Source organism: Lactuca saligna, chromosome 8, assembly GCF_052625555.1.
Source record: "Lactuca saligna cultivar CGN05327 chromosome 8, ASM5262555v1, whole genome shotgun sequence".
NCBI classification, from domain to species: Eukaryota; Viridiplantae; Streptophyta; class Magnoliopsida; order Asterales; family Asteraceae; genus Lactuca; species Lactuca saligna.
In genome coordinates this window covers 162685306-162711716 of record NC_136424.1, presented here as the reverse complement: position 1 = coordinate 162711716, position 26411 = coordinate 162685306, and the positions used below count along the sequence as shown (strand labels likewise).

Genomic DNA, 26411 nt, shown 5'->3' with positions numbered 1-26411 from the left:
AATAAAAAGGAATGGACATGATGGATTAAGTGGACCCTTTTTCCAGGATTGTTATGTTGTGTAATGACTTTGTATTTATTATGTGATAGTTCGGGATTTCCAGTGAGATAGCAGTTCGGGAATTCGTTTCTTCAGTTCAGATCGACATTGCGAGGTGATTTATCCTCACTATATCAATAGGGTCTAAGGCACCAAGGTTGTCCCTTTCTCAGATTGTATATTGGTTTTCTTTGATATGCTTATTGATCTATTAGATCTGTATCCTGGTAGTTAGGATGGTATATTGTTAGTGACCGGTTATGTGATTATCTGCTATATGTGCACATGGATGTTTGTTTGGGGTTGGATTGAGGCAGGTCCTGCATTGTGCTATAGGCCAACATACCCAGGGCGAACCAGATAGACTGCAGACCCGGGAGGTCACATAGTCAGGCCGAAGGCCCAGCGAGCGGTCCGGATAGGATGAAGGTCCGAGAGGGTGGTCCGAACGTGCCGAGGCTCGGAGAGTGGACCAGACAGACTGAAGGCTCGGTCCGGTGCGGGCGGTCCAGTCATACTGTAGACTCGGGGAGTAGACCAGGTGGACTGAAGGCCTGGCGCGGGCGGACCAGTCACACTGCAGACTTGAGGTGCATGGTTGTTTTGAATTTGTTGATATGATATGGTTATGGTATTGTTGAGGTTGGTATTTTGGGGGTAACTCACTAAGCTTTCAGGCTTACAGTTTCAGTTTATTGTTTCAGGTTTAGCGGTTGACTGTGGGAAAGCGAAGGCATGACCGTACACTTCCTCGATTAATGATTATGATTTCTAGGAACTCTGATGTCTAAACTAATTTGAAAAAAAATGTAATAACTGAATGGTTTTGTATGAATTAAAAAGTTTTAAATTGGCTCGAATTTTATGGATGTTACACTTAACCTTTGAATTGTGTTTTGAACCGAAGGGTAGAAAAGGGAAAGTCATAGGCCGACATCTTGCATAAAATATAGATTTCTTTTTCGAGATGTTTTTAGCCTGAGATATCTAGATAATATTATGGGTCTCTTTAATACCTTTTCGTGGATATAAAGATTGACAAAAATGGAGTTAGAACAAAGAAGTTATGGTTGTTAGAAGTTATGATGGTTTTGGGTTTAGCCTAGTACGTTGGGTGTACATGGTGTACATTGGGCGTACTAGGCAAGGGTGATTGCAGAGATTCAACATGGTATGTTGGGCTTAAGGAGTATGCTAAGCATACGTGATTATAACCCAAAGAGGTTTTGAGCCCTATTTAAGCTCCTTAACTTCCCCATACCATTTCCATCCTCAGCCTCCACTTGTCCAACGTTCTTCCTTGAAACCCTAACCCAAGTTTGATAATCACCGATCACTACCCTCATCTTTGTTTTATCGCCAGATAAACAACCACCGGAAGCACCACAATGGATCGATGGAAAACCCATATCGATGTTTTTCTTCATCTAGGCTTCCCTCACTGATATGGGTTTTGGTTTCCTTGTCCGAATTTCAGATGGAGACGATGTCCTCCTTCTTGTTGTTGCAAGTTCCTCATGCTTCGGATCACCAATACATCCTTCTTTTCGATCTCAAGAAATCCCCTGTCAATTGATTCTACTTTACAGAGAAAACATAATTCACCTAATCATACTTTGAGAGGCATGTTTCTGATTAAAATCTTCAATGAAAGTGTTGTGAATCTACTGAACGAAGCTAAATCTGAAGTGTAAAATCAATGGTAGATATAGAAATATCAAGAGAAGTTAGAATACACTTATAATTAGCAATGTCTTCTATCGATTTACAATGTAAAATAAACTTTTCTAGAAGGATCATGGGAGGATAGGTAGAGCACTTGGAAGCAGATGAGAGGAAACAAATGAGACCGTAAGAGATCAACATCGAAGGTATGGCTACAACTTCGTATTTGATTGAGAGGGATAGAGAGTGACTGGAGACTATGGAGGAAACATGTGTGTATTTTAGGCTCGATTAACATTTTGAAATGTTGAATGAGAATCGTGCCTGATACCCTTTCAATGTGAATGAGATTTTGATTCCGATGACCACTTTCAAAAATCCTTGAAGAACAGCAGTTAAATGGGCGCTAGTACCTCCGATAAACCAAAACAATTTATTCCTCCACCATTCTTCTAACTCAATTCATAAACCTAGAAATGATATGAAAATACACATGCGAAATCGATTTTTCAGAAATCAATTGTTCTTGAAAACCCATTACCCATAAGCTTTTTTAGATTAAGAAATTGATTTCAATTCTAGAAACAAACCCAGAAATTCGATGGTTCTTGAAGAGAACATCCGGAAAATCGATTGTGCATCAGATTAAGTAAAGAGATACGGAGGATTAGGGTGGAGAAGATGGAGGTGGTTGGCGATGGATGGTGGTTGCGGTGAATCGTCTTTTCAAGCTGGAGATGTTCTTGAGATTGTGTTGTGTGTATGTGTTCTTGATAATGTTAAGTGTGTGTTTTGAAAGGAGTTAGAAAGAAGATAATCTGAGTGGAGAGAGAGAGAGAGAGAGAGAGAGAGAGAGATAACTTTTATACATTTAATTATGTTTCATTTTTTCTTTTTACAAAAAATACGAGAAAACATCATAAATGGTTCCTGTGGTGGTGAAATGATGAAAATACCCTTCAGTTAACGGACGAACTTAACGGAGTTAGCAAAAAGGACCAAACATCAAAATTTTTGAAAACACAGGGACCATCTATGAGGTTTTTAAACCACGGGGACTAAACTTCAGATTTTGGATGATCACAGGGACCATTTATGATGTTTTTTCTATATATATATATATATATATATATATATATATATATATATATATATATATATATATATATATATATATATATATATAAATTAAAAGAAAGACAAAAGAAAAGAAGGGTAATTTTGGTCTTTTTATATGAAACAATGATCTGCAGTATAATATTCACAAACCACAGGGATGATGTAACCTATGAAATTTTAAATCTATGGACCAAAATTACAGATTCGACCAAACCATAGGGACAATTTCTATAATTTACTCATATATATATATATATATATATATATATATATATATATATATATATATATATATATATATATATATATATATATATATATATATATATATATTGAGAGAGAGAGAGAGGTGGGTTCAATTGAGAAAATAAAAAAGGTTGAGAATGGGGGAATCATTCTCAGCCACTCATTTAATCTAAGTATAAAAGACACGGTGGCAAACTTGTAAATATCGTAATAACCTTCAATCTCAAATACGTAACTATAGAGAATTCGATAACTGTTTGTTAATCATCAAAAATTTTCCTCCAACCTTCAATAATCATCCATATTTCTTCAACTAAACCGGAATTTCTTCGATGTTCATGAAATTGGAATCGGAGTTCTGGACTCACAATCACAGTCGACATTGAGGGACTTCGACTCGGTACTCACAGGTTCCCAATCGGATTTTCGGGAATCAAAATCGAATTGAGAAATCGATCAGAGATAGGATGTTGCATCTGAAGTCGAAATCGGAAGTATATGATGATTTGGAATTGATAACTTGATGTTTTTAACATTTTGAAAGTAGTTAACTTGTTTGCACTACAACTGTTTGATGAAATGCATAAACTGAATTACCACGTTATATTCACATATGAATATGTTTTCTCAACTGAATCAGTATATGATTATTAAAAACACAAAACAAATATGCAAGTCTGTATGTTATTCATATGTGAATAACATATAAAAATTATATATATTTGTCAAAATACCTTCAATATTCATAATTGAATATACCTTGTAATATTCATAACTGAATATACCTTGTAATATTTATATGTCAATATACTGTGTAATATTCATAAGTGAATATATCATCTAATATTCACAAGTGAATATACTCTGTAATATTCACATGTGATATACCATGTAATACTATGTAATATTCACATATGAAATATCATTTAATACTCATAAGTGAATATATCATCTAATATTCACAAGTGAATATACTATATTAATATTCACAAGTGAATTCATCGTCCAATATTAAAATATGAATATACTATGTTTATTATATGCTATATTCATATATGAATAATACTTAAATTGTAAAAAAAAAAAAAAAAATCATACTTTTTATTAATAAGTGAATAACGAATGTAATGTAATAAAACCTGATGCATTGTTATTCATTTATAAATAATGATAGCTGAAAATATAAAAAAAAAATTATTTTATCTTAAAACTATATCAATATGGATGTCTATTTGTAGAGAATAAAAGATCATGAATTTTGGTATATTTAAAATCATTTTTTGATAAAAATAGCTTATAAAAATAAAAAATAAAACGAAAAAAACTATGTTTTTACATATATTAAGGTAATGATTAGCATAGTTTAAGAAAATATGTTATGTTGGAAAACACATGTGCATTTGTTTCCCATTTCCGCCGGTACGTTGGAGCCTTTTGCAGCAAAAATAAATGATTGGCTGAGAATGATTCCCCCATTCTCAACCTTTTTTTTTTTGTCAATTGAACCCTCCGCTATATATATATATATATATATATATATATATATATATATATATATATATATATATATATATATATATATATATATATATATATATATATATATATATATATATATATATATATATATATATATATATATACCTTATAACTTTTATAGTGATTTTTATTTAAACATTTTTTTACATATATTTAAAAATACCTTTAAAAGAGAAGAAAACCTTAATACATTTTTTATGGCAAGAATATATATAAATACATACGAAAAATATATTTAGTTATACGTATAAATATGTTTAAAATATATTTATACATGTATTTATTTAACAATATTAATACTAATAAATTTAAAAATACTATCTTTATATACATTTTTAATAATAATAATAATAATAATAATAACAACAACAAAAATAACAACTTTTTATTTGTAGTAAAGTCTTAATATTTTGGATCATTTTATAAATGACCAAATTAATTTGTTACTGGTTCTAACCGTTTGAAAATAATGAGAATACATCATTTTGCTTGTTTTTAGATTTTTTTTTTTTTTTTGTAGAAGACAAAATTTGGAATAAAGCATATACTAAAACAAATATTTTTGGACAAAATTGTTGATATATATATATATATATATATATATATATATATATATATATATATATATATATATATATATATATATATATATATATATATATATATATATATACTAGTCGTTTACCCGCGCAAAGCGGCGGGAGCGAATAGTTTATGAGCGGTGATTAACTTATTTCGGTTTTGATGTATACTTGCGGCTATTGCATCAAAAGGGTTTCTAGTTCAACGGTATCAGGTAGTGCCCTCTCTCTTTGAGGTCGAAGGTTCAATGCCATTGTGAACATATACGAATTTAGGTGTTAGTTTAGGAGTAGATTATATATTTGTATTTGCCAGTTCAAAAAAATCATTAAATATTAACCAACTAACAAAATATTGATAGTTCTTTAGTCCTTACAATCCTCAAACACTGATAAATCGATTTGTGTGTCACTTCTTTGTAAATTGCAATTAATCAATCAAAATATTAACTCCAAACAATAGTAACATCTTAGCTTGTTTCAGAACTTTGACCGGTTTAATGGGTTTAATGTGTTGTGGGTTTGTAATATTCAAACCGTTTTTTATTTGCAGTCTATCTTGAGTTGTTTTTTTGGTTCTGAAAGCATATACAAATTATAATTAAAATACAATTGTTTATCAAGACAATAAAAATCGTCTATGAAAAAACAATGAAAAATTTCCTATTTATAATTTTAAAACAAATGTTTATACATTTATTTTTTTTATAGTATTTTACTTTCAATTCTTTACTTTTAATAATGTATTTTCAATTTTTTTATTATTAACTCTCCATAAAATTTTATGATGTGATGACAACCATTGGAATGTATCCCACCCATTTATAAGATTTTCAACGTACTACATATACAAACACAAGCCCCCGACGCTTAATCACTTCATTTAGGCACCTACTGACACTAAAGCCGTTCGGTTATAGGTTTGATACAAAAATATTGATTTGTAAATGATTCGTTGTGTTAAAAAGTTTGTTTCTAATAAATTGGAAACCAACAATAACAAATAAGGTAATATCAAGGTTGTAAAAAACTTTCGACCGTAGCTCAATAATGGACTGAAATGAAAAAGATTAATCGGTTTACATAAGTCAATCTATACCAAACTGATAAATTCATCAATGACATTTTTATGAAAAATTCCTAAAAACACAAATAATTTGAGCTCAAACCTGTAAAGGGAAGAAGTTCTTGAACCCTACAATATTATGGACATTCCTGATCTCTTTTGCAATCTGTGGGGTTGTTATGGAGACAATAAATATGCTTCATGTACCATACATTATCGTATTACCTCAGGTCTTCCATTCAATGGAGAGGTGCTTTTAGAGCACCTAGAGCAAAAATTACCCAAAAGTCAATTTTTAATCGACCAGCACCTAAATGTTGAAAAGGATCCTTAGAAATCTTTAAAATCATCAGACTATTGAGGAATGATCAATACTATCGAGGCCTGTGAGTTGAAGAACTACTTTACCCGGATTTATCCTTGTATCTTTAGCTTGATGTGCCTCTTGCACTTGCATAATTGGGAATGTCTTCTGAACAGAAACTTTCAGTCTCCCAGCCTCAGTCAGCCTCCGAATCTCAACCAGACCTTTTGCATTTGTCCTCATATAAGTCCACCAATATTCTGCAAAAACACTTACTCCATAAGTCATATTGATAACGTCTTAACTCAAACACTCACGACTTTAATTGCCCTTGTATTGCCAAAATGAAAACATTTTCTTTTCTTTTATTGTTCGTTATGTTGTTGCCCGGACTAATGGATAAATAATGCCCTAAACCCTAAACCCTCACTGACTCTAAAAGAAATGAAATATAGTTTCTTTTGGGGCTGAATGAACAGTTGTTTGTTTCATTAAAAATTATAAATTTCAAATATAATAATTATATAGATTCTTAGATATTTTATAAATTTACGAAATGCTTAAATAAGAAATAAAGATACACATTCTCAAATATTTTATGTAAAAGTTAAAAACAACTTACTTCAAGTTTCGGAAACCACTGTGATAATGTACATATCACTGACCATGCAAGGATAATTATTACAATTTACAAAATATTGATATAAATATATGAAAAGCTATAGATATACCTGATAGGGAGGCCCTCATTTCCATGTCTGTATCTCTTAAATCATATTTTTGCATTAATTCAAAAAGAAACATGTTACACTTCATAGTATTTTTAAAGGTAGGAAATAAGTACAAGTAAAGCATCTGTAATAAAGGAGAGATTGAGGGGTATTTTGGTCATTCTCTTAGTTAGTTCAGTCTAATTACGTATTGATGTTAGAGAGTGGGTATCTTGGAGCGTATTCAGTGATAAATGATCTCTGGAGTGTTCTATCCGTTCGAAAGCTAGGGTTTATTTTTAATCTTTCAGTTCCATTCCAAGTTCATATACGTACAACCATTTAATAGCAATGTACAATCATTCACAGCAGCATGTCTATGCTTGTAGTTTATCAGATTGATTTTAGAAAAGTAATCTCAGTCATACTTGTTTGAATGAGTTTTACCTATTCCATGAGATAACCGATATTGAATCTGTTTCTTCATCAAAATGGAAGTAGCAGTAGGAAGGCCAATAACCAGACCATATCTATCACTCAATGATGCAGACTCCCCCTAAACCAAAAATCAACACATATCAACATAAAAATTAACTTTAAAAATCCATTAATCACAACATGGTTTTGTTTTATCACCTGCAATGTCATGTAATGTCCGCCTCGTTTTAAAAGATTGATTCATAATTGTTCCGTTTGTTGTATACCAATCGGGTCTAAAACAACATTGTACTTTCCTTTCAATCTTACTTCCAGATCCTGTACATCATAAATATTCAAACATTGAGAACACAACTTAAAAGTAAAAGACGCCCTTACCCCTGACAAACATTCAAAATTACATCACCTCAAAGGTATAGTCGAGTGCATGTTCAGCACCAGCTGCCAAGAGGCGATCTATGCTTTCACTTTCACATGTAGCTAAAATCGCACAGCCTGCTACAACAGCTAGTTGAACTGCAGAGTAACCTACAGCTCCTCCTCCACCCACCACTAATACCCTCTATCTGTAGACATTAAGTGAAAAAATATGAGTTTCTTTTTTTATATATAAAACTTTATAGCCAAAGTGCAACAAATTACAAACATACCCTTTACTTATCCTGGCAGTAGATTTAAGAGCACATCATGCTGTTAGGGCAGCAAAAGGAATTGCACTTGCATCCTGGAGGATCATGAATGCAACATATAGATTTGATGTAGTTAGGATAGATATGAAGAAAATGAACAAGAAAAGAGAGGTTAATGATGTTAAAGAAAACATAATACATACCACGTGTCACGTGTGAGATTGTTGATGGTTTTGGGGTAAGTTGATCTTCTGCAAGAATGGCATAATCGGTGTAAGTGCCTCTCATAGATGTTGGATGAAGTGCCCTAAAAAATTCTTGCCCAATTGCTGCAATTTCACCACTAATATCATGCCCCAAAATCAGCGGAAGGAGGGACTCAAATAGAGAACGACCATACCCTGATTGCATCTGAAAGAGGAAATAGAACACATATAATTGAACAAATGTCAATGAGAAAATTCCAAATCAAAACAGAAAGATACATGGATGATATAATAAATAAGTTCAAACAGATGCACAAGTATAAGAGGACACAAGGAGATAACAAATGCATTCACTCAACAGTCAACAGAACCTGAATTCAACTATATTGCAGAATTAATTTAGACTGAAGGGGGAAATGAAACTAAAATTACATCCACGATGTCATCTAAGCTTTCCAGAAATGTTTGTTTACGCAGATTCTGTCAAGTGACTCAAATCCATAGATGAAATGGTCAACTCAAACATGTAACACATAGTCATTTAAGCATTTCCAACTTGCGTGCACTTACTAAAGTAGTTAGCCTTTGATTTATCCAAAATCAATAGCAATACACCTAAAGCTCACATGGTGAACAATTTTCTGTTAACTTGTTCTAAACTTTCACATAGTCGCATCAGGAATGGAGTAGCATGGTGCCCATCCTCTTCATCTTCTATCACAGAGAAATAGAGAGAGGGGATAGCAAACCCTAGAAGGGCGCTGGTTGATGGTGTGACTATGCAGAAGTGGAGACAATAGTGCTTTCACAAAACCAGAGCCAATATCGAGCAATAGTGAATGTCGTCGATGGGTGGAGAGAAGGAGGAGATGGTGCTACTGGTGACGACAGATAGGGTGTGACCGGAAGCAAACAAATGATTAAATCTAATTTCTGCAACGAATCAGTAGACGAGTCGAGATATGAGAGGAAGACGGGTTGTAATCCACAAATATTTGCTGATATCTCGGAATCAAAATGACTCGATCAAATAAATAACAAAGAAGTTGGGTCAAACCTAGATAAGAGACTTGTTTAAAATTTTAGTATTATTTTATTCACAATTAGTTGTACTTTAGGTTTAGAGACTTGAACGTCTTAAAAAAATATTATTATTATATTGAATCTATTTATGGAAATAATTAGATTTCTATTATAAGGTAGTATAGATATATATATATATATATATGGAAATTGGTTATACATTTGTTATGCTTTTGTTATAAGTAAGTAATTTTTTATGTGTGAACAGATAAAAATCTAAAAAATTGTTTAGTGTAAAAGATTCAATTCCAATATAAATTGGGTTTATTAGATTCATGTGCTAACCACATACTCTTTGTTGCATATTTTATTTACATACTCTTTGTTGCATATTTTATTTACATCTTACATATATCTTAGAGGACCACTCGCTTTTGAGGTATTTATATATGTTATTATTTTTATAAAATATATATAAAACTTATAATTTATAGATTTCTAGACAATTAATATATAATTTCTTTTTTTGTAAATTTATAAATACAATAAAAAAAAGTTAGGAATTTTATCACAATTAAATTTAGAAAAGAATAGAATGGATATTTCTTCGTATAGTTTGATATGTATATATATTAATCTTAATTCTAATATATATATATATATATATATATATATATATATATATATATATATATATATATATATACACTAGTAGTGTACCCGCGCGATGCGGCGGTGGGTATTTGTTTCATTCCGACAATTAGTTTCTGATCAAAAGTTAATGTCATTTCGACGATCATCAAATTGTTTCTTTTCAATTTATTTCTTTCTGACGATTTATTTCTTTCGATGATCAGCTGTCTCTAGACGGACAACAAATATTAATTTTCGTCTATTACTCTTTAATCGGCGGCGGACGACGATTAATTTCATTTAACGAATAATGTTAAGATGATAATAAATTTACATTTTATTTGTTTCATTTCGAAATTAAAAGCTAAAATACGATATATTAAATGGATAAGATGTTACATTTTAAGCAAGACTATACATGACATCAACATGTAAAAAGTTAAATATTAAATTATATATCGTTTTTTTTTTGTTCTTTTGTGCTTTGTTTCCGGTGTATTAAAATTCAGTTATTTTATATTTGTAATAATAAGGGTTATTAATATTAAATAATAAATTGTATCATAAGAAATCATACTATAACTGTAGATTCAAACATTTAGATATCAAAAGTGTTGGATTATCAAAAATGGTAGTTACTAATTTTTATCTATATTAACGGGTATCATTTTAAGCTTTGGTATTCTAAATTATAAGTAAACTACTTTCTACTTCGATTATAAAAAATCATTTATATGAATATAAGATTATAATGTTTTTATTATATGTTGACTTTATTATAAATCCTTATAAATCATAAGTAAACTTTGATTAGAAAAAATCATTTATATGAATATAAGATTATAATGTTTTTATTAGATGCTGATTTTAGTATTATTTTTACATCAAATATCTAGCATGAAGATAGATATTGCCGAAAAATATATAATTGTTAAAAGTTTAAATTGTAATAAAATGGTTTTATTGAGTTGGCAATGTATAAGAAATAGATTAGACAGTCGGAAATGAAAAAAGCAATGTAAGTGATTTAGAAGTACCAAACGATATTTTTGTGCTTAACTTTTAAAATCACTGATTTTAAAACTTTTAAAACAAAGTCTTCTATATTTTATTTACAATTATCGTATTAGCTTCTCTTTCTCTTTGTATTATATATTTAAGACACAATTATTTTTTAAAAAAATATACCTATATAATAAAATTGAAATTTAAACAAGTTCAATCTTTCCAACTAAAATATCGTAATTTGAAAGTTTACTTTTAATAGGGTTATTTCATTTCAATTTTTTTAATAACAACTAATAATCAAACAAAATTTTAACTTTTTATCGTGTACTTCATCAATCCATCAAATTAAATCATTACAACAATTTTAAATAAAAGCAACAAATTTGATCTTTCTTTAAATTCTAATTCTTTTTAATCTTTTATTTGTAAATATCACAAGCAATTTAAAAATAAACAATTATTTTTAACCCTTCATCATCCGGCAATCAACAACTTTTCCATATATATCAAAACTTACTTGCATGTATCTCTCAAAATGAAACACTTGCATGTATCTCTCAAAATGAAACAGTGATTATTCACTATAACAAAACCAATAACCAGTTACTCCTTCTAACATCTAATAAACACATAACAAATCTTCCAAAATGGTGAGATTTCTGCCTTGGCAAGTTCTGTATTTCAGACCTACAAACCTAAAGCAAAGCAAACAGTGTAGAAATTAAAATATCTTACATTAACAGATCTGAAAAGCAAAAATCAAAAACGAAAAGATTTTCAATATCTAAATACGAAAAAAAGTAAAGGAACTTATATTTTCATATATATAATATGAAAATAAAAAAATAAGAACTTCATTCCTTGATCTGATATACTAAGATAAAGACGAAAAAACAAAACCAAAAATCGGAAATAAAGTATTTTATTGTCCCAAATTTGAAGATCTGTAAAAACCATGAAAGATGCACTATGTATTCGTATATTGGTTCTAACACATATCGATTCCAAGAAAACATAGATCTGACATTAGTCATAACCAAGAAGAAAACAGGCAGAAGCAAGAAAGATTGTAAGCACCCTCTGTTTCCTTAGTCAACGATCTCAACTTGTAAGCATGAAGATTGTAAAAAATGAGATTTCAATTAATCGGGTATATTAAAAATCCAATAAATACGAAATAAATGTTCATATGCATCCACCAACACCATTATCGGGGAATTAGAGATATGGAAAGCAAAAAAGTTAAGCGTAACTGCTAAAAAATAGCAACCTAATTTTATTTATTTGTGTATTATAACATCCTAATTTTATTCATTACCACGTGTACTTACTACATGCAGTTAATACAACATCCTACTATGTGTTTACAACACACACAAATAGGAGAGAGAGAGAGAGAGAGAGAGAGAGAGAGAGAGAAAGAGAGAGAGAGAGAGAGAGAGAGAGAGAGAGCAACACATAAAAAAAACAGACATGCATACACACATACACAATTACACAAACATCATACAGTTATAAACCAAAACTGTCAAGAATACAAACATCTCAAAAACATGAGAATTTTGTGGTTTCTGAGAAGATGACATATACAAGCAAGAGAAGTATAAATTTTCTTACCTTGTTGCCAAATGTGTTACTAAACACCCAAACTTGTTGAATCATCAGGTTTCAAACAAAACCTTTTCATTTTCTTCAATAACTTTTCTGCATCAAATTTCAATATAAATAAAAGAATTATTAAAATAAAGAAAATACTTTCTAACTGTAATCAGCACAAAGCTAGCAGAATTTACAAATATTTGCATTAAAAATCGTGATAGCAAGAGTCTACTCACTGGATGGTGGAGATGCTATGTTAGGTTAAAATAAAACCCAAAATCACTTGGCCTAATCAATATTTGTAAACATTAGACACGAACATTAGGATTTATGTATTAATACCATAAAATATACTATATGAACAAAGATACAAAATCATTAGTGATTTTTAAAGTGTTTTGAGCCATTAGAGATAAGAAACACATAATTAGAAATTTTATCATACATAAAGTTAAATAACACATATGCCATTAAAGAAGGGGTTTAGATCAGTAGATGAAGATGAGTGAAAAGAAAAAATAAACAGATACCTATTATACTTCTTTAAATTGTAGTTTAGGGCTCAATGCTAGAGAGCGGGACACAAATCCCAGATATGCTCCTGCACAATGGATACCATTTACAACTCATTTATGAGAAATGTGAAAATATTAAGTGTACAAAAAGCCCTTGATGAACCCAAATTCCAATCCACTCCTGCAAACAATATAACATCAGTATAGAACTATATCCAAGCATTTTCTGCAGCTTCATTTCAACAATAAAAACAATGAATTTACAAAAAAAAAAAAAAAAAAACATTTGTCTGCGTATAGGAAACTAATTATGAAGAAACAAAAAACTTGAAATCCATCTCTAAGTTGCCAAAACCATGATTATACACACATAGATCTGAAAATCAATACAATAAATGTCAAATAATTAGAGTTCTTGAGCAAATTGGGAAGAAACAAAATACATAAAAGAAAATATGTTTTGAGAAAATCCGAGATAAAAAAATCAGAAAATCGATTCTATGAATACATACCTGTAAAATTATTGGGGCTTGGGAGCATTATGACTAAAATACAAACTCGAGCTATTAGAATCAAACGAGAAGAGTTTAAAACTTCAAAATGTTTCGGTGGTTTAAATAGATATAAAGCAATAAAATAAACCATAAGCAAACAAAAATTGAAAGGAAAATACTTACCAGTTCAAGTGTTAAATCAATTTTCGAGGGTAGTGTCAGGTAAAGAAGATGGTTAAGCTGTCCACAGGCCAGTAAATTGATAATGGTGGGAAGGCGGCAAGCGATGGTGCGGCGGCATATGGTCACACGATATCTAGGTTTTAGTTTTTAAAGAGCAAATCAGCGGCATGTGTAGGGTTAAACTTCGTCTCTCTTTCTGGTCTTCGTGTTGAAGGAGGTGCTTCTGGTGGTTATGGTGATGGGTCGCCGGTTAAGAAATAGAGAATGAGAAAAGTGGTTGTAGTGATGGCGATTATAGCTAGGGTTTCTAGAGAGAAAAGGATAGCGTATTCAAATTTTGAAATGAACATGGAAGAGCGGGAGAAGAAGGTATCAGGAGATGGTTGATCCGTGTGAATGTCCTGTGAGATCATTTGGACCGTTAGAATGATAATAAAGGGTCAAGATCCCTTCTCCTTGTTTTTTAAGACAATAGTCTTAAAATGCTTAGGGCCCATAAAGATAAATGCATTATAAGATGGTGTATATATATATATATATATATATATATATATATATATATATATATATATATATATATATATTATACAAACAAAAGTGATAATTAAAATTGGTGGTATCCATTTAGAAATGTTTCCTCTTACACAAGAAATATAAGAGAATTTTTAGGTTATTAGGTCGACCATTTTATACATGTGAGTAAGTCCATTAAAAATTCATTCCTTTTAAGTTTTTATAATATATAATTAATTTTTGTATATTTTATATTATGGTTATATACTGTCTACTAATTTTATGCTTAAACAACATTAAACCAAAATCCAATAGTCTAGTATTACAAAGTACAATCCCATATTCAAGAAAATAAAAAACACAAACACACAAACACACACGAATATATTATTGTGGAAGCTTGTTTAGCTTGCAATAGACATAATCTTTGTATTTCTTAGTCTTGTATTTTGGTGGATTGTCTTGATTAATAAGCTTTGGAATTGGTCCAACCTCAAACTCTGATGGTGGCTCTAAGAACATTGGCCAAGACATTCTTGTCTTCTCTTTGTTAACTGTTGTTCTGTGATACACACTCTTATATATTCCATTGCTCAGTATCTGCCAAACACAAAAAATATTTTTTTATTTGTATTGGCTTTTAGCTTTTATAAAAAATTTCTATGAATGATTTAAAAATCATTATATCTTTCTTACAATGACAATACACATACAGACTCATTCTTACCGTTTGTTAGTATTGTTTCATTAGTTAGTCATATAAATATCAAATAGCCATAAAATCTTAATAATCTCAGTTGTAGCGACATAAACTAAAAACTTTCTTCTGTGTTGTCCAAACATTTGAAAATTTTTCAATCTTTAAGGATGAATACCATCCTAGCCCTCTTAACACTAAAACAAATACACACACACATATAAACAAATACATACACACACACACACACACACACACACATATATATATATATATATAGCGTTAGGTTCATGTGAGACGGCTTAATTTTGTGAGATCGTGAGACGCATTTTTTTATTTATTTTTTTATTTTTTTTATTATTTTTTTTATTTTAGTTAATTCAAGTTCCGAAAATAATATTTAAAAAAAGAATTTTTTGATTTTTCCATTTATTTTGCATTTTAAAATTATTTTTAGAATATGTGCAGTGTAATATTCTATTTAGAATATTTCATGTATTTTTAAAAAAAGATTTTTTTTTTATTTTTAGTTAATTCAAGTTCCGAAAATAATATTTAAAATTTTTTTTTTAGATTTTTCCATTTATTTTTCATTTTAAAATTATTTTTTAGAATATGTCAGTGTAATATTCTATTTAGAATATTTCACGTATTTTAAAAAACAAAAACGGGATTTTTTTATTTATTTTTATTTTTATTTTATTTTATTTTTATTTTTTTTTAGTTAATTCAAGTTCCGAAAATAATATTAAAAAAAAAGAATTTTTGGATTTTTCCATTTATTTTGCATTTTAAAATTATTTTTAGATTTGGTCTCACGGTCTCACAAAATTAGAATGGTCTCAAATGAACCTGAACCTATAATAACAAATACACAAAAACCTATAATAACATTTTTACCTTTAAGGGTGAAGGTCATCCTACACATAATTAATATGGATAGAGATATAGATACGGATACAAATAAAGATGTAGTGAATGAATTGAGTTGATTTACCTCCATTTGGTCACCAATGTGAATAATGAGAGCATTAGGGATGTATGCAACATCATACCAATGGTCATCTTTAAATACTTGTAGACCTTGAACTTCATTTGGGACAAGTATGGTGATGGAGGACATATCTGTATGGGGTACAACCCCAAGAGCAAGCTCGGGACATGGGCATGGTGGGTAGTAGTTTATTTTCAACATGTAGGTCAAGTCTTCACCACCCAACCCTTGTTTTATTTCACCCTCTTCTAATCCAAGTCCTTTTGATAGGAATCCAAGCAATTTGTTTGCTACCCCTATCAACATACTTGTGTATTGCTCGTTTGTTTCCCTGAATAAAATCAAATTTACACAATCATACAAACCTTACTATTATCTAAAATATCCAACAAACTATTATTGATAAGTTATATGATGTTTTCTTGTCAATTCTTATATGCAATTCAATATTTTTAAGATTACTTAGGTAATTAAATTTTGTTTGTTTTGAATGATGATGTAGGTTTGTCATTATATGTAAAATCCAACCTACACACTTTTTGTATTCCAATTGTCATAAGACATCATAATGTGACATTGAAACCCGTGATAGTATTTCGTTTTACAGAAAATGTATGAAACCGGCTTGGTTCTAAAATAGACATTGTTAAATTTATTCTTCAACTTAAAACGTATATTTATAAAACTAAAAAAATGATTATAACTAAAGCATCATTACATGGTTAACATTTTAACTCTTTCAAAAGAAAAGTTAATAATTATTATAACCTTTTTCACTTTACATAAAACAAAATATGTGTATTCCCATAATAATGACACTTAATGTGATTGGTTAATTGCTCTTCCTTCGGGAGCAAGTCTCGGATTTCTCCGACACCACTCCTTCTCCCAAGAAAATTTTAGGGAAATTCTATACATATCCCCAAATTGTTTTGTATATCTTTCATTGTGAGTGAAATAGTATGTGGACACATATGATTTAACATATATGAATGAGGGGTACGTATAGTAACATTTAACCTTTATTATACACCATCTTAGTCTAGTATATCCTAACCTAATTATTATCTAGCGGTGCTATTGAAAAATGATAAAAGATTTAAAAAACATAAAAAGATAAGTTGACTCCCAATGAAAAATAGTCAAATTCTAGGTAGGAGTGTATCTTGAAGCTAGACTAAGGCTAAGGGAAGAGGATCGGACAAATGGCGCATCCTTATCTCGGCATGTCGAGTTCGGCCAACCAACTCAATAACAACTTGTAAACGAGAGAGGTAATTATTATCAATTTCAATTTTCTACCAAAATAAATACCAACAATCATCTTCATTTCTCATCACTTTTAAACATTTAATATTCATCCCTCTATTTATTTTGCCTCTCTCAAAATATATTCCTCAAACACTTAACTCGTTCCCTAATTGTACCTTGGACCACGATTGAGGATGTCATTTTGGCTCGTGCATGGGTCATTGACCCATGCAAGACCCGAGGGCTGGCATCAATGGAAATTGTTCATCATTTTATGACAAAGTCACACAACGTTTGCTCAAGGAAATGAATGTCGCTACCCAAGCAAATATCAAATTTATGCCGAAGAGAAGCATACAAACAAGGTGGTAATAGAGTTCTACGTTGTCTTTAATAAAGTTAGGCGTGCTTGCCCAAGTGGTGAAAATGATAGAATGGTGTTAAATACTACACTTTCATTTTTCCACTAAGAAAGGAACAAACATCACCGTTGTGTAGACTTTTGGAAAGTTGTCAGGGGTGTTCAACAATGCTCCGGTATGGAGACTTAAGTGATGTCATTTTTATGTTTCATGTTTCCAATGTTTTAATTTCAAATGTCTTGTTTTTTGTTATCATGTAATTTCCCTTTTGATTTAATGAAAATTTTCATTTTATATAAATTACCTTGTTTTAGACAATAGCCAAATTAAAAAGGAAAAAAAGAACAATCGCATAACCCCCCCCCCCCCTACCCCCATCTTAAACAACAATAAATTTAAGTGGTATGACATGTTTGAACCACTCCCCTACCCTAATATGTAAAAAAAATACCCGATTATTTAATGTCAATAACATTTATTAAATTTTATTTCTATCACTAGTAGAGACACAATCCCCTGTATCTTTGGTGTACCTTAAACCTTCATTAATGCGTTGTTAGAGGATCCTAAGGATAATCAGAGTCGAGCGGTTTAAACTACGGTTTAAGGGTTGTATCACTACCATGATAGTCGCAAGCAAAGGCGATACCGCCTAATGAGAGAATGCATGTGTTAACTACATCGTTGGGTATCTCTTTCTCTCTATATACTCTCGCCTAATGGGTAAATACAATCTTTTACCACTTCAAAAAACTACACATTCTTTCTAATTCTGTTCCATCCTTCTTCCATTCCATTCATGTTCTCTCCAATTCTAGTATCATTTTATTCAAGTGCATTCCAATTCCAATTTAAATGGACTATTGTGGAATATCCTACAAAATCGGTTCTAGCTTAAGACGCAATCGACAAAATGATAGTAATTGTCAAGAACCATTATTTTTTGTTCCGAAAACTCAAATTACAAACTACCCTCAATACCAATATTCTCAATAACAATATAAGTCACTTCCGATGCAACAATCCTACAACCAGTTTCATATTCCTCCAAAAAAAATTCTTGGTTCTCCTCCCAAAGTATCACAATTTTGTGAAGCTCAAAACCGAATTCAAAGAGTCTAGCGACAAACCCACTACTATCCATCAAACCAAAATGAGGTATCAAGCGAAGAACTTGAAACCATCATCGAGACTGAACGAGATTATACCAAACTGGAAAAATCAATGAAATGGATTGAAAAATAAGAGGAGCTTGTAAAGAGGCTCAAAATATTTAGTACTTTCTTAATTTGTGTGAACATTTGATTGGAGGTTTGCTAAGCATGGTGCTTATGAAGAAACAAAAATTACAAAGTAAGATAGTTGAGAATTTTAGAATTCATTTTAGGTTTTTTAATTGTTTTAGAATTTTTAGTTATCATTTTAGGATTTTAATTATTGTCTTTGAATTTTGATTATCGTTTTACCTTTTTATTCACCATTTGTAGTACTTTATTTTATATTTTGTTTATTTTTTTACTTTTAAATTGGTATTTTTTTAATTTAAAAGGACAAAACTGCAAATTTAGTCATCGTGGTTTGTAAAAACCTTTGGATAGGATCCAAAAGGTTTTCGACTTGCACAAGAGGTCCAAAATTAAGGTTTTTCCGTGTTTTTGGTCCAAAAAAACTTGAAAAGACGATTATTCCATTTTACTTTCTTTTTGTATTTTTTTTTAAATTTTCAAATACTAATTTAATTTAAAAATAATTATCCCCCAACCTCTCTCTCTCTCTCTCTCTCTCTCTCTCTCTCTCTCTCCCCCCCCTCCCTCCTAACTTAACCCAAATTCATTCCCTCACTCTCTCTCTCCCTCCTAACTTAACCCAAATTCATTCCTATTTATCTTTAATAATCTTACACAACTCCATCGGCATACTCCTTACTTTGATCAGCCTCCTGTTGATCGAACTCGACCACCGGTCCCATAAGCATACAATGAAACCCCTTTTCCCCTTCAACAACACACTACTCTATTATCTTACCCATGTCAAAATTCAAAAACTGATTGTCAAAAGAATCTTAGGGTTTCGGTCAAAGAACCTGCAACTTCTTTAAATTGGAGAAATCGATCATGGATAAGCCTTGAGTAACCAAATTCCCTTTAATGTAGATCATTTCAAGACTCTTTAACCCCCAAATTTTATTAGGTAACTCACCAGTGAGGATTGATTCTAGACTTTTGATTTCTACCCATCATATATGGGTTGTTTTGCAGGTTAGAAAACTCATATGAGATTGCAGCGATAGTGGTCGCTGTTAGTTGCAGCGATGGTGATCGATGGTGGTTGTAATGGAGGAGTATGGGAATTAGATGGCAGCGACGTCGATTTGGCTAACCCCCAAAATAAAAACCACCAATGAATGTTAATATGCTTAAGATAAAAACCACAACACAAAAAACGGGGCTTGAAACTTGGATTTTTCGGTGTACCTAAGGACGAAGATCTTGGTGGCAGTTAGACCACCGATCTGCTTTTTTTTTTTTTGGCGCTCTGTTCTCGTGGATAGTGGAGCTCGACAAAGATGTTTGGGTTGATTTTTTTTGACAATGATGGTTGTTGTGTTGCTTGATGGGATTCCTTTTCAGCTTTTCTTCTATTTATTATGTGAACATGGTGCTCGACTAGATGGGGAGAGAGGACCGATACGTGAGAAAGGAAGAAGGGTGGAGCTGGGTTTTGAAGAAGATGATGGTGATGGATTGTGTCCTGGGAATTAAACGAGAGAGAGAGAGAGAGAGAGAGAGAGAGAGAGAGAGAGAGAGAGGGGGAGGGAATTAAACGAGAGAGAGGGGGGTTGGGGGACAATTATTTTCGTTTCCTTTTATTTTTAAATTAAATTAGTGTTTGAAAATTTATAAAAAATACAAAAACGAAAGTACAAGGGCATAACCATCTTTTCAAGTTTTTATGGACCAAAAACAGGGAAAAACCTTAATTTTTGACCTTGCATGCAAGTCGAAAACTTTTTGAATCCTATCCAAAGGTTTTTACAAATCACAATGACTAAATTTGCAGTTTTGTCATTTAAAAGATACGAGAGATTTTGAGGAATGGGAGGTGGATTTTCATATCCTATAGTATATGAGAAGGATGAGAGAGAGAAAAAAAAAATTGTATGGAAGTTTGGTAGCAAAAATTAGGTAGCAATTAAGTTGGGAGTGATAAAAGCCCATACCTTCCACCACATTAATTTTTTATCTCTCTTCTTTCTTTCTCACTTACATCATAACATATGAAAATTTATCCCTTTTATCTCTCATACTCCATTCAATTTATTTATTTACTATTTTTAAATTAAACATTTACTCATTCGAAATTAAAATATAAAAAATAAAATTAAACATAAAATTTCACTAAATAACATATTATATGAAAAAGAGAAAATTTAAATTTAAATTCAAAAACGATAATTTTAACGATAAAATGATAATTAAAGAAACTAGTTATCCATAGTTGATATATAGACATGTTTAATGTAATCACGTAGAGATGTGAGTGAAGTTAGTGGTGGGATCCTACATCGTGATATTCATGGTTCATATATGTATTCATTTCTTTCACAAAAGGGCATCATTATGATGAAACGGAAATATAGTAGCACACTTATATTGTAGTATCATATTGTGTAGTAGAATGCAATTGTACATTATATCTCTTGTTCTAGTCGATGACATTGACCGTGTTAGATGTTGTATTATACTCCAATCAAATTTTAGGACGCCAAAAGCTTGTTCAACGTTCATTCTTGCCGCTTCTTGTGCTGCCTTGAATCAATTTTAGCAGTTCGTGGATGTAGAAGTGATTCACAAAAGTATCTCATGTTTGTTATATCCGAATCGCGAAATAGTAGCCATGTTCGTATTATTTGCATTTTATGATATAGTCGGTTTAAACAATGACCTTAACATCATCTCCCAATCATTGAAAATGCTGGAATAGAATTGGAAATTGTTGGAATGGAATTAAAGTGAGTTGATGGTTTACCGAACCGATTCAACCACACTTTTGGTGCAACAGCCCGGCCTCCGGATGGTAGAACCGACGACACCGTGTTTAGTCCACGTCTTTGACGGTCGATTCCATCCATCATAAGACGACACATCTTTGGTAGAGACATGATTTCTATATGGTAATGTTAAATTTAGAATTCAAAATTTTATAGAAACCTAATAATTCAGTTACGTCCTCGTATCAAATTTGTGTATCGATGAGATTTTTAATATATTTTTACAAATATAATCATAAAACAAACAAATAATTTGTAGTTTTGAAATTTAAATGATTTTTTATGAATTTAATATAAATTAACTTATTTTGTATTTAATATTGATGAATATATATATATATATATATATATATATATATATATATATATATATATATATATATATATATATATATATATATATATATATATATATATATATGGGTTGAATATCTTTTTAATTGTGTGATTTATTTTATATTTTGGTATTTATTTTTGATAAATTAAGTTTAGTAGATTAAAATGATTAATGTATAAAATAAAAATTGATAGAAAGAAAGTATGCATATTGGATTTTACAAAAAAAAATGTATTGAAATTGTGCTACAAGGATGGTAATGGCACGGGTTTTAGATAGGTATTAGTGATATTATTCTCTGTATAATTTTCATGTTTCAGGTATTTCAGGTTGAATAAGTCAGATAGTTTCTAATAAAAAAATAATCAATAACCAAACTGTATTAAAATTCGGATATTCAGATATGGATAACTCACCTATTAGTTCGGGTTCGGAAATTGCATATATTGTCCGAATAAATGCTGAAAACTATAACATTGGTTTTGTTGTTAATATTTACGTACCTTGATGCACTAGTCACTTGTACCATAACATTGGTTCAAGTAAACTATAAATCATATCATTAGCTTAAATGTAACAAAAATATCATCATTGCAGCCAACGACGTGTGTCCACTAATTATTGTAAGTTGTAAAAGCTGACGAATGGAATTTTAAAGTATTATTGTAAGCTTGTTTCTGATTGATTATTTTGAATTAATTAAAAGAGGGTATCTATCGAAAACGAGCATGTTATGCACTACTAATGGGATTGGGTGAGACAACTTACAAGGGGTCGTGAATCAGATAAGTTTGCTGCTATAGTTGATCAAGCCTATACTTTTGTTGTTGGGTGTGACAAATGGAAGTGGCAATGAGATGGTAATAATGAATTTTCAATGAAAGCTTTGCGGGGTTTGTTTTTAAAACGGTCCAACATGAGGAACTCTCTATCGTTCAAATGGATTCCTGTAAAATTAAATTGCTTTGGGTGGTGCTTGATTGTAGATGATTTTAGCATGAATATACATTCATTTGGATTAAATATAGATCTAAATTCAATTGGATTAAATATAGATCTAAATGTAATTCTATTTGACATGCTTAAAACTGCTCTCCTCCTAAACTGTTTTTTTCTAATTGCTTGAGCTTCTCATTTGAGTTTGTTGTTTGTTTTTTGAATATATATTGCTTGCCCTACCAAAACAAAATTAATGTTTAACTATAACGTATTTCATAATTATTGTATAAAGTTGTTATATTAGCTCTTGTACATCTGTAAATCCAAATCTTGAGCAGCGTCTCTCCATTTCAAAAGGGGTTGGCTAAAAAAATACCCCACATTACAATATGAACACCCTAGTTAATATTTTTTTAAATATTTGTATTTGCTGAAATTGCATTGTTTTTCCAAAAAAACTGATTATAAACAGTTAATTATTGGTTGTTAATAGGGTGTCTAAAAGGTATCTTATTAATAACACCCCTTCAAAAGCATGGGGATCCTACCTGGGTCATGTGGATCCATGGGATCAGAAAGCTAAATGTTTTTTTTTTCTAAAATCACGTATTTGGATATATCTAATTCTTTATTTGTATTTTATATCCGAACCGATTAAATATTAGGTTGATTGTTTAAATGAAATTTTAAACCTATTACCCGATTTACCCAACCTGATTTATATGAATTTAGATTGATCGGTTTAATCGCGTATCAGTTATTTTCAACAGGTATATTCACATACCTAATTACAAAACTTTGTCCCACACTCGGCCTCGTCCTATCGGACACTTGTTTACTAAATAACCACCAGGTTTACCTCGGGCATTGGACTTCTTATTTATTTCATAATATGTTAAAAATCACTCCTAAAATTTTTCGTGTTAAAAAAAACATGATCACAATGTCATCCAAAAATCTAACTTAGTTTTTTTAATACTTCAAATTCCGAACAACATCAACAAGTTATTATCTAAAAAAATTATAAAAATATAATCATCAACATATAAAATTTATTATATCAAAATTTTATGATAAATCAATCTAAATAGTAACATCAATAACAAAGCCAAAGCCAGTACCATTAATCATTTAATCTCTATTATAAGCCAGTACCATCAATAATAAAGCCAAAGCCAGTACCATCAATAAAAAACAAAAAAAACTTTATATTTCTAAAATCATAGATAATAATATACAAAATATTATAAATATATAAATGATTCGGATGGTTTAAATGGAATGGCATAATCAACCAAAACCTACGGACTTTTTTATAACAAATCTTATATATCCATGTATGTATCTGGCCTAAAACCCCACAAAAACATAAATTTCCAAAAATTTAGAGTTCCATTTAATGTTTGATGTTCAGATATTTTTGCTGTTCCTAAAATATCTCTAAAATTGTGGGAAGCCCACGACCCATGTGACTTTCCATAATTCAATGCCATCACGTTTAGAGTTTGGACCTGTTCATTTATTTATTTCCTCGACCTCATTCTTTATTGCCATAACAGTAGATACTCTAAGAAAAATTATAAGAAATGAGCCAAAGTGGACATGATTGCGAAAGCACAAATGTTTAATTTATAATTTTTTTTTTGTTCAAATATGTAGTTATTTTATTTTTTATTTTCTTTTTGTAAAATTGAAGTATCTATACTTTGGAGGAAATGAGGAGTAAACCAATTAAATAAAAACAATTTGTCGACTTTCGAAGCTCTATAATTGACTGTTGATTTGTAACTATTTAAACTTAATATTTAGTTTAATTGTAGACTAAAACAACTAAACCAAACCATACACATACAACTGTTTATTTAATTTCCTTTCAAGAATATATAAAAAAAGAAAACTTAAAAGAAAAAAAAGAAGAAAGTGAATGAAACCTGTAAGATGGAGGGTTTTTGGGCCAAAACTGATAGTTGATAGCAGAAGGTGGCCAAACCCTATGAAACAAATGATCCACCCAGCCTTTCTTCCCTTCCACTTCCTTTTGAAGCTTTGTGCCATATCCTTCAACACCTTTATACCCAACTGGTTTAGCAATGGCTTCTTTCTCTTCTTGTGGCAACTCGAAGAACTCTTTACCAACTTTTTGTAACTTGCTTATGACTTCACTTGTTATGTCATGGTTCACGACCTGAAAGATCCCCCAATCTTTACTGGCTTCAAAGATTGAAGCCACCAACTTTTGGTCATCAAGGTCGCTAAGATCGATCACCGGAACCTCCAGCGTCACCCCATGGATGGTGGTAGTTGCTGGTTGTTCGTTTTCTGATCTTATGAACTCAATTGGGATCGTGCCATTGAGGTTTGAGAGTGAGGCTATTTCTTGAACTCTTTCAATCTCCATGGTGTGTTTTTGGTGTTATTGATTCTTCGGGTTTTGGTACTCTTTATAGACGTCTATTTTTCGTGGCTACCTACTTCTTTCTTTTTAAAAATACCCATTAGATTTTACAAAAATGATAACAAAAATAAAATGACAACCCCTTTGTTACGTCGTTTTTTTTATTAAATAAAAATACTAACGCATATTTTGTACAAATTAATAATGTAAATCTTGAAAATATCAAAATGAGCTTTATAATTAATATAACATTTATTTTAGTTTTCAAGTATTTATGATGATCTTGTTTGTTGGGTTGTTATTAATAAAAAGTGATATGTCTTGTTTGTTAGCTGATATGGAGGGGCTTTTTTTGCCAAAACTGGTAGTAACATTGATTTTGGTTTTACGAAGATATAAACATTTTTTAAATATTCTTTTATTTAAAAAATGATTTAATAGTTAATATACTTTCTATTTTTAATCATTGATTTTTTTTCTACATTTAATCAATTAACTTGTTTTTTTTTTATACACAATCAATCTTTATAGCCAGCTACTTCAGGTTAAACCGAAAAACAAAAAAAGTTAAAAGGGTAATATAATTTTCAGTTCGTACATATTTAGTCCAAAGTTGTAAAAATCGTTAGATGGTAATAAAGTTGTCGACAGGGGTTAAACAACTAATCCTTTTAAGCAATGTTTAATCAGCGCCTAGGCGGAGTCTTTTAATTGTATTTGTTAGGTCAAAAATATGGTTTATACTTTGTTTTTCTAGACAATTGGTTTTTCTGTAATGTAATATACATTTGCGGCTGTGTTCACGGCTAGGTGAATGTTTACGGCCGTAAACCTGTTCACGACCCATGTTCCCTAAGTGTGTGTATATATATAGG

General features: G+C 30.6%; 2 protein-coding genes and 1 long non-coding RNA gene across 13 annotated transcripts; all 3 read right to left on the bottom strand.

The window, feature by feature from the left end:
• Positions 1-6209: 6209 nt before the first annotated feature.
• LOC145012667 (uncharacterized) lies at positions 6210-9558 on the bottom strand. 6 transcript variants are annotated; one of them, XR_013664611.1, is made up of 9 exons: positions 8540-9558; positions 8358-8431; positions 8114-8273; positions 7906-8025; positions 7717-7825; positions 7291-7325; positions 7182-7219; positions 6664-6819; positions 6210-6565 (listed from the first exon to the last, which is right to left on the bottom strand). XR_013664611.1 is itself a non-coding variant. In XM_078971463.1 (9 exons), exons 5-9 carry the CDS (start codon positions 7915-7917, stop codon positions 6495-6497), a joined length of 375 nt encoding a protein of 124 aa, XP_078827589.1. In that variant the 5' UTR covers positions 7918-8025; positions 8114-8273; positions 8358-8431; positions 8540-8747; positions 8975-9558; the 3' UTR covers positions 6210-6494. The 6 variants fall into 6 exon arrangements, 4 of the variants coding, with proteins under 4 accessions (XP_078827589.1, XP_078827588.1, XP_078827592.1 ...); XR_013664612.1 differs by having other exon boundaries at positions 7291-7317; XM_078971463.1 differs by lacking the exon at positions 7182-7219 and having other exon boundaries at positions 7291-7317; positions 8540-8747; positions 8975-9558.
• Positions 9559-11683: 2125 nt separating this feature from the next.
• LOC145008464 (uncharacterized) lies at positions 11684-14482 on the bottom strand. Of its 6 annotated transcripts, XR_013663462.1 has the most exons (4): positions 13336-14482; positions 13042-13093; positions 12824-12910; positions 11684-11901 (listed from the first exon to the last, which is right to left on the bottom strand). It is a non-coding gene; the product is annotated as an uncharacterized LOC145008464 (long non-coding RNA). The 6 variants fall into 6 exon arrangements; XR_013663461.1 differs by having other exon boundaries at positions 13042-14482; XR_013663460.1 differs by having other exon boundaries at positions 12824-13093.
• Positions 14483-14806: 324 nt separating this feature from the next.
• FLS1 (flavonol synthase 1) lies at positions 14807-25575 on the bottom strand. The gene is made up of 3 exons (XM_078969836.1): positions 25073-25575; positions 16205-16532; positions 14807-15110 (listed from the first exon to the last, which is right to left on the bottom strand). The coding sequence occupies exons 1-3, from the start codon at positions 25537-25539 to the stop codon at positions 14898-14900; spliced, it is 1008 nt and encodes a 335-aa protein (XP_078825962.1). The 5' UTR covers positions 25540-25575; the 3' UTR covers positions 14807-14897.
• Between the last annotated feature and the right edge of the window lie 836 nt (positions 25576-26411).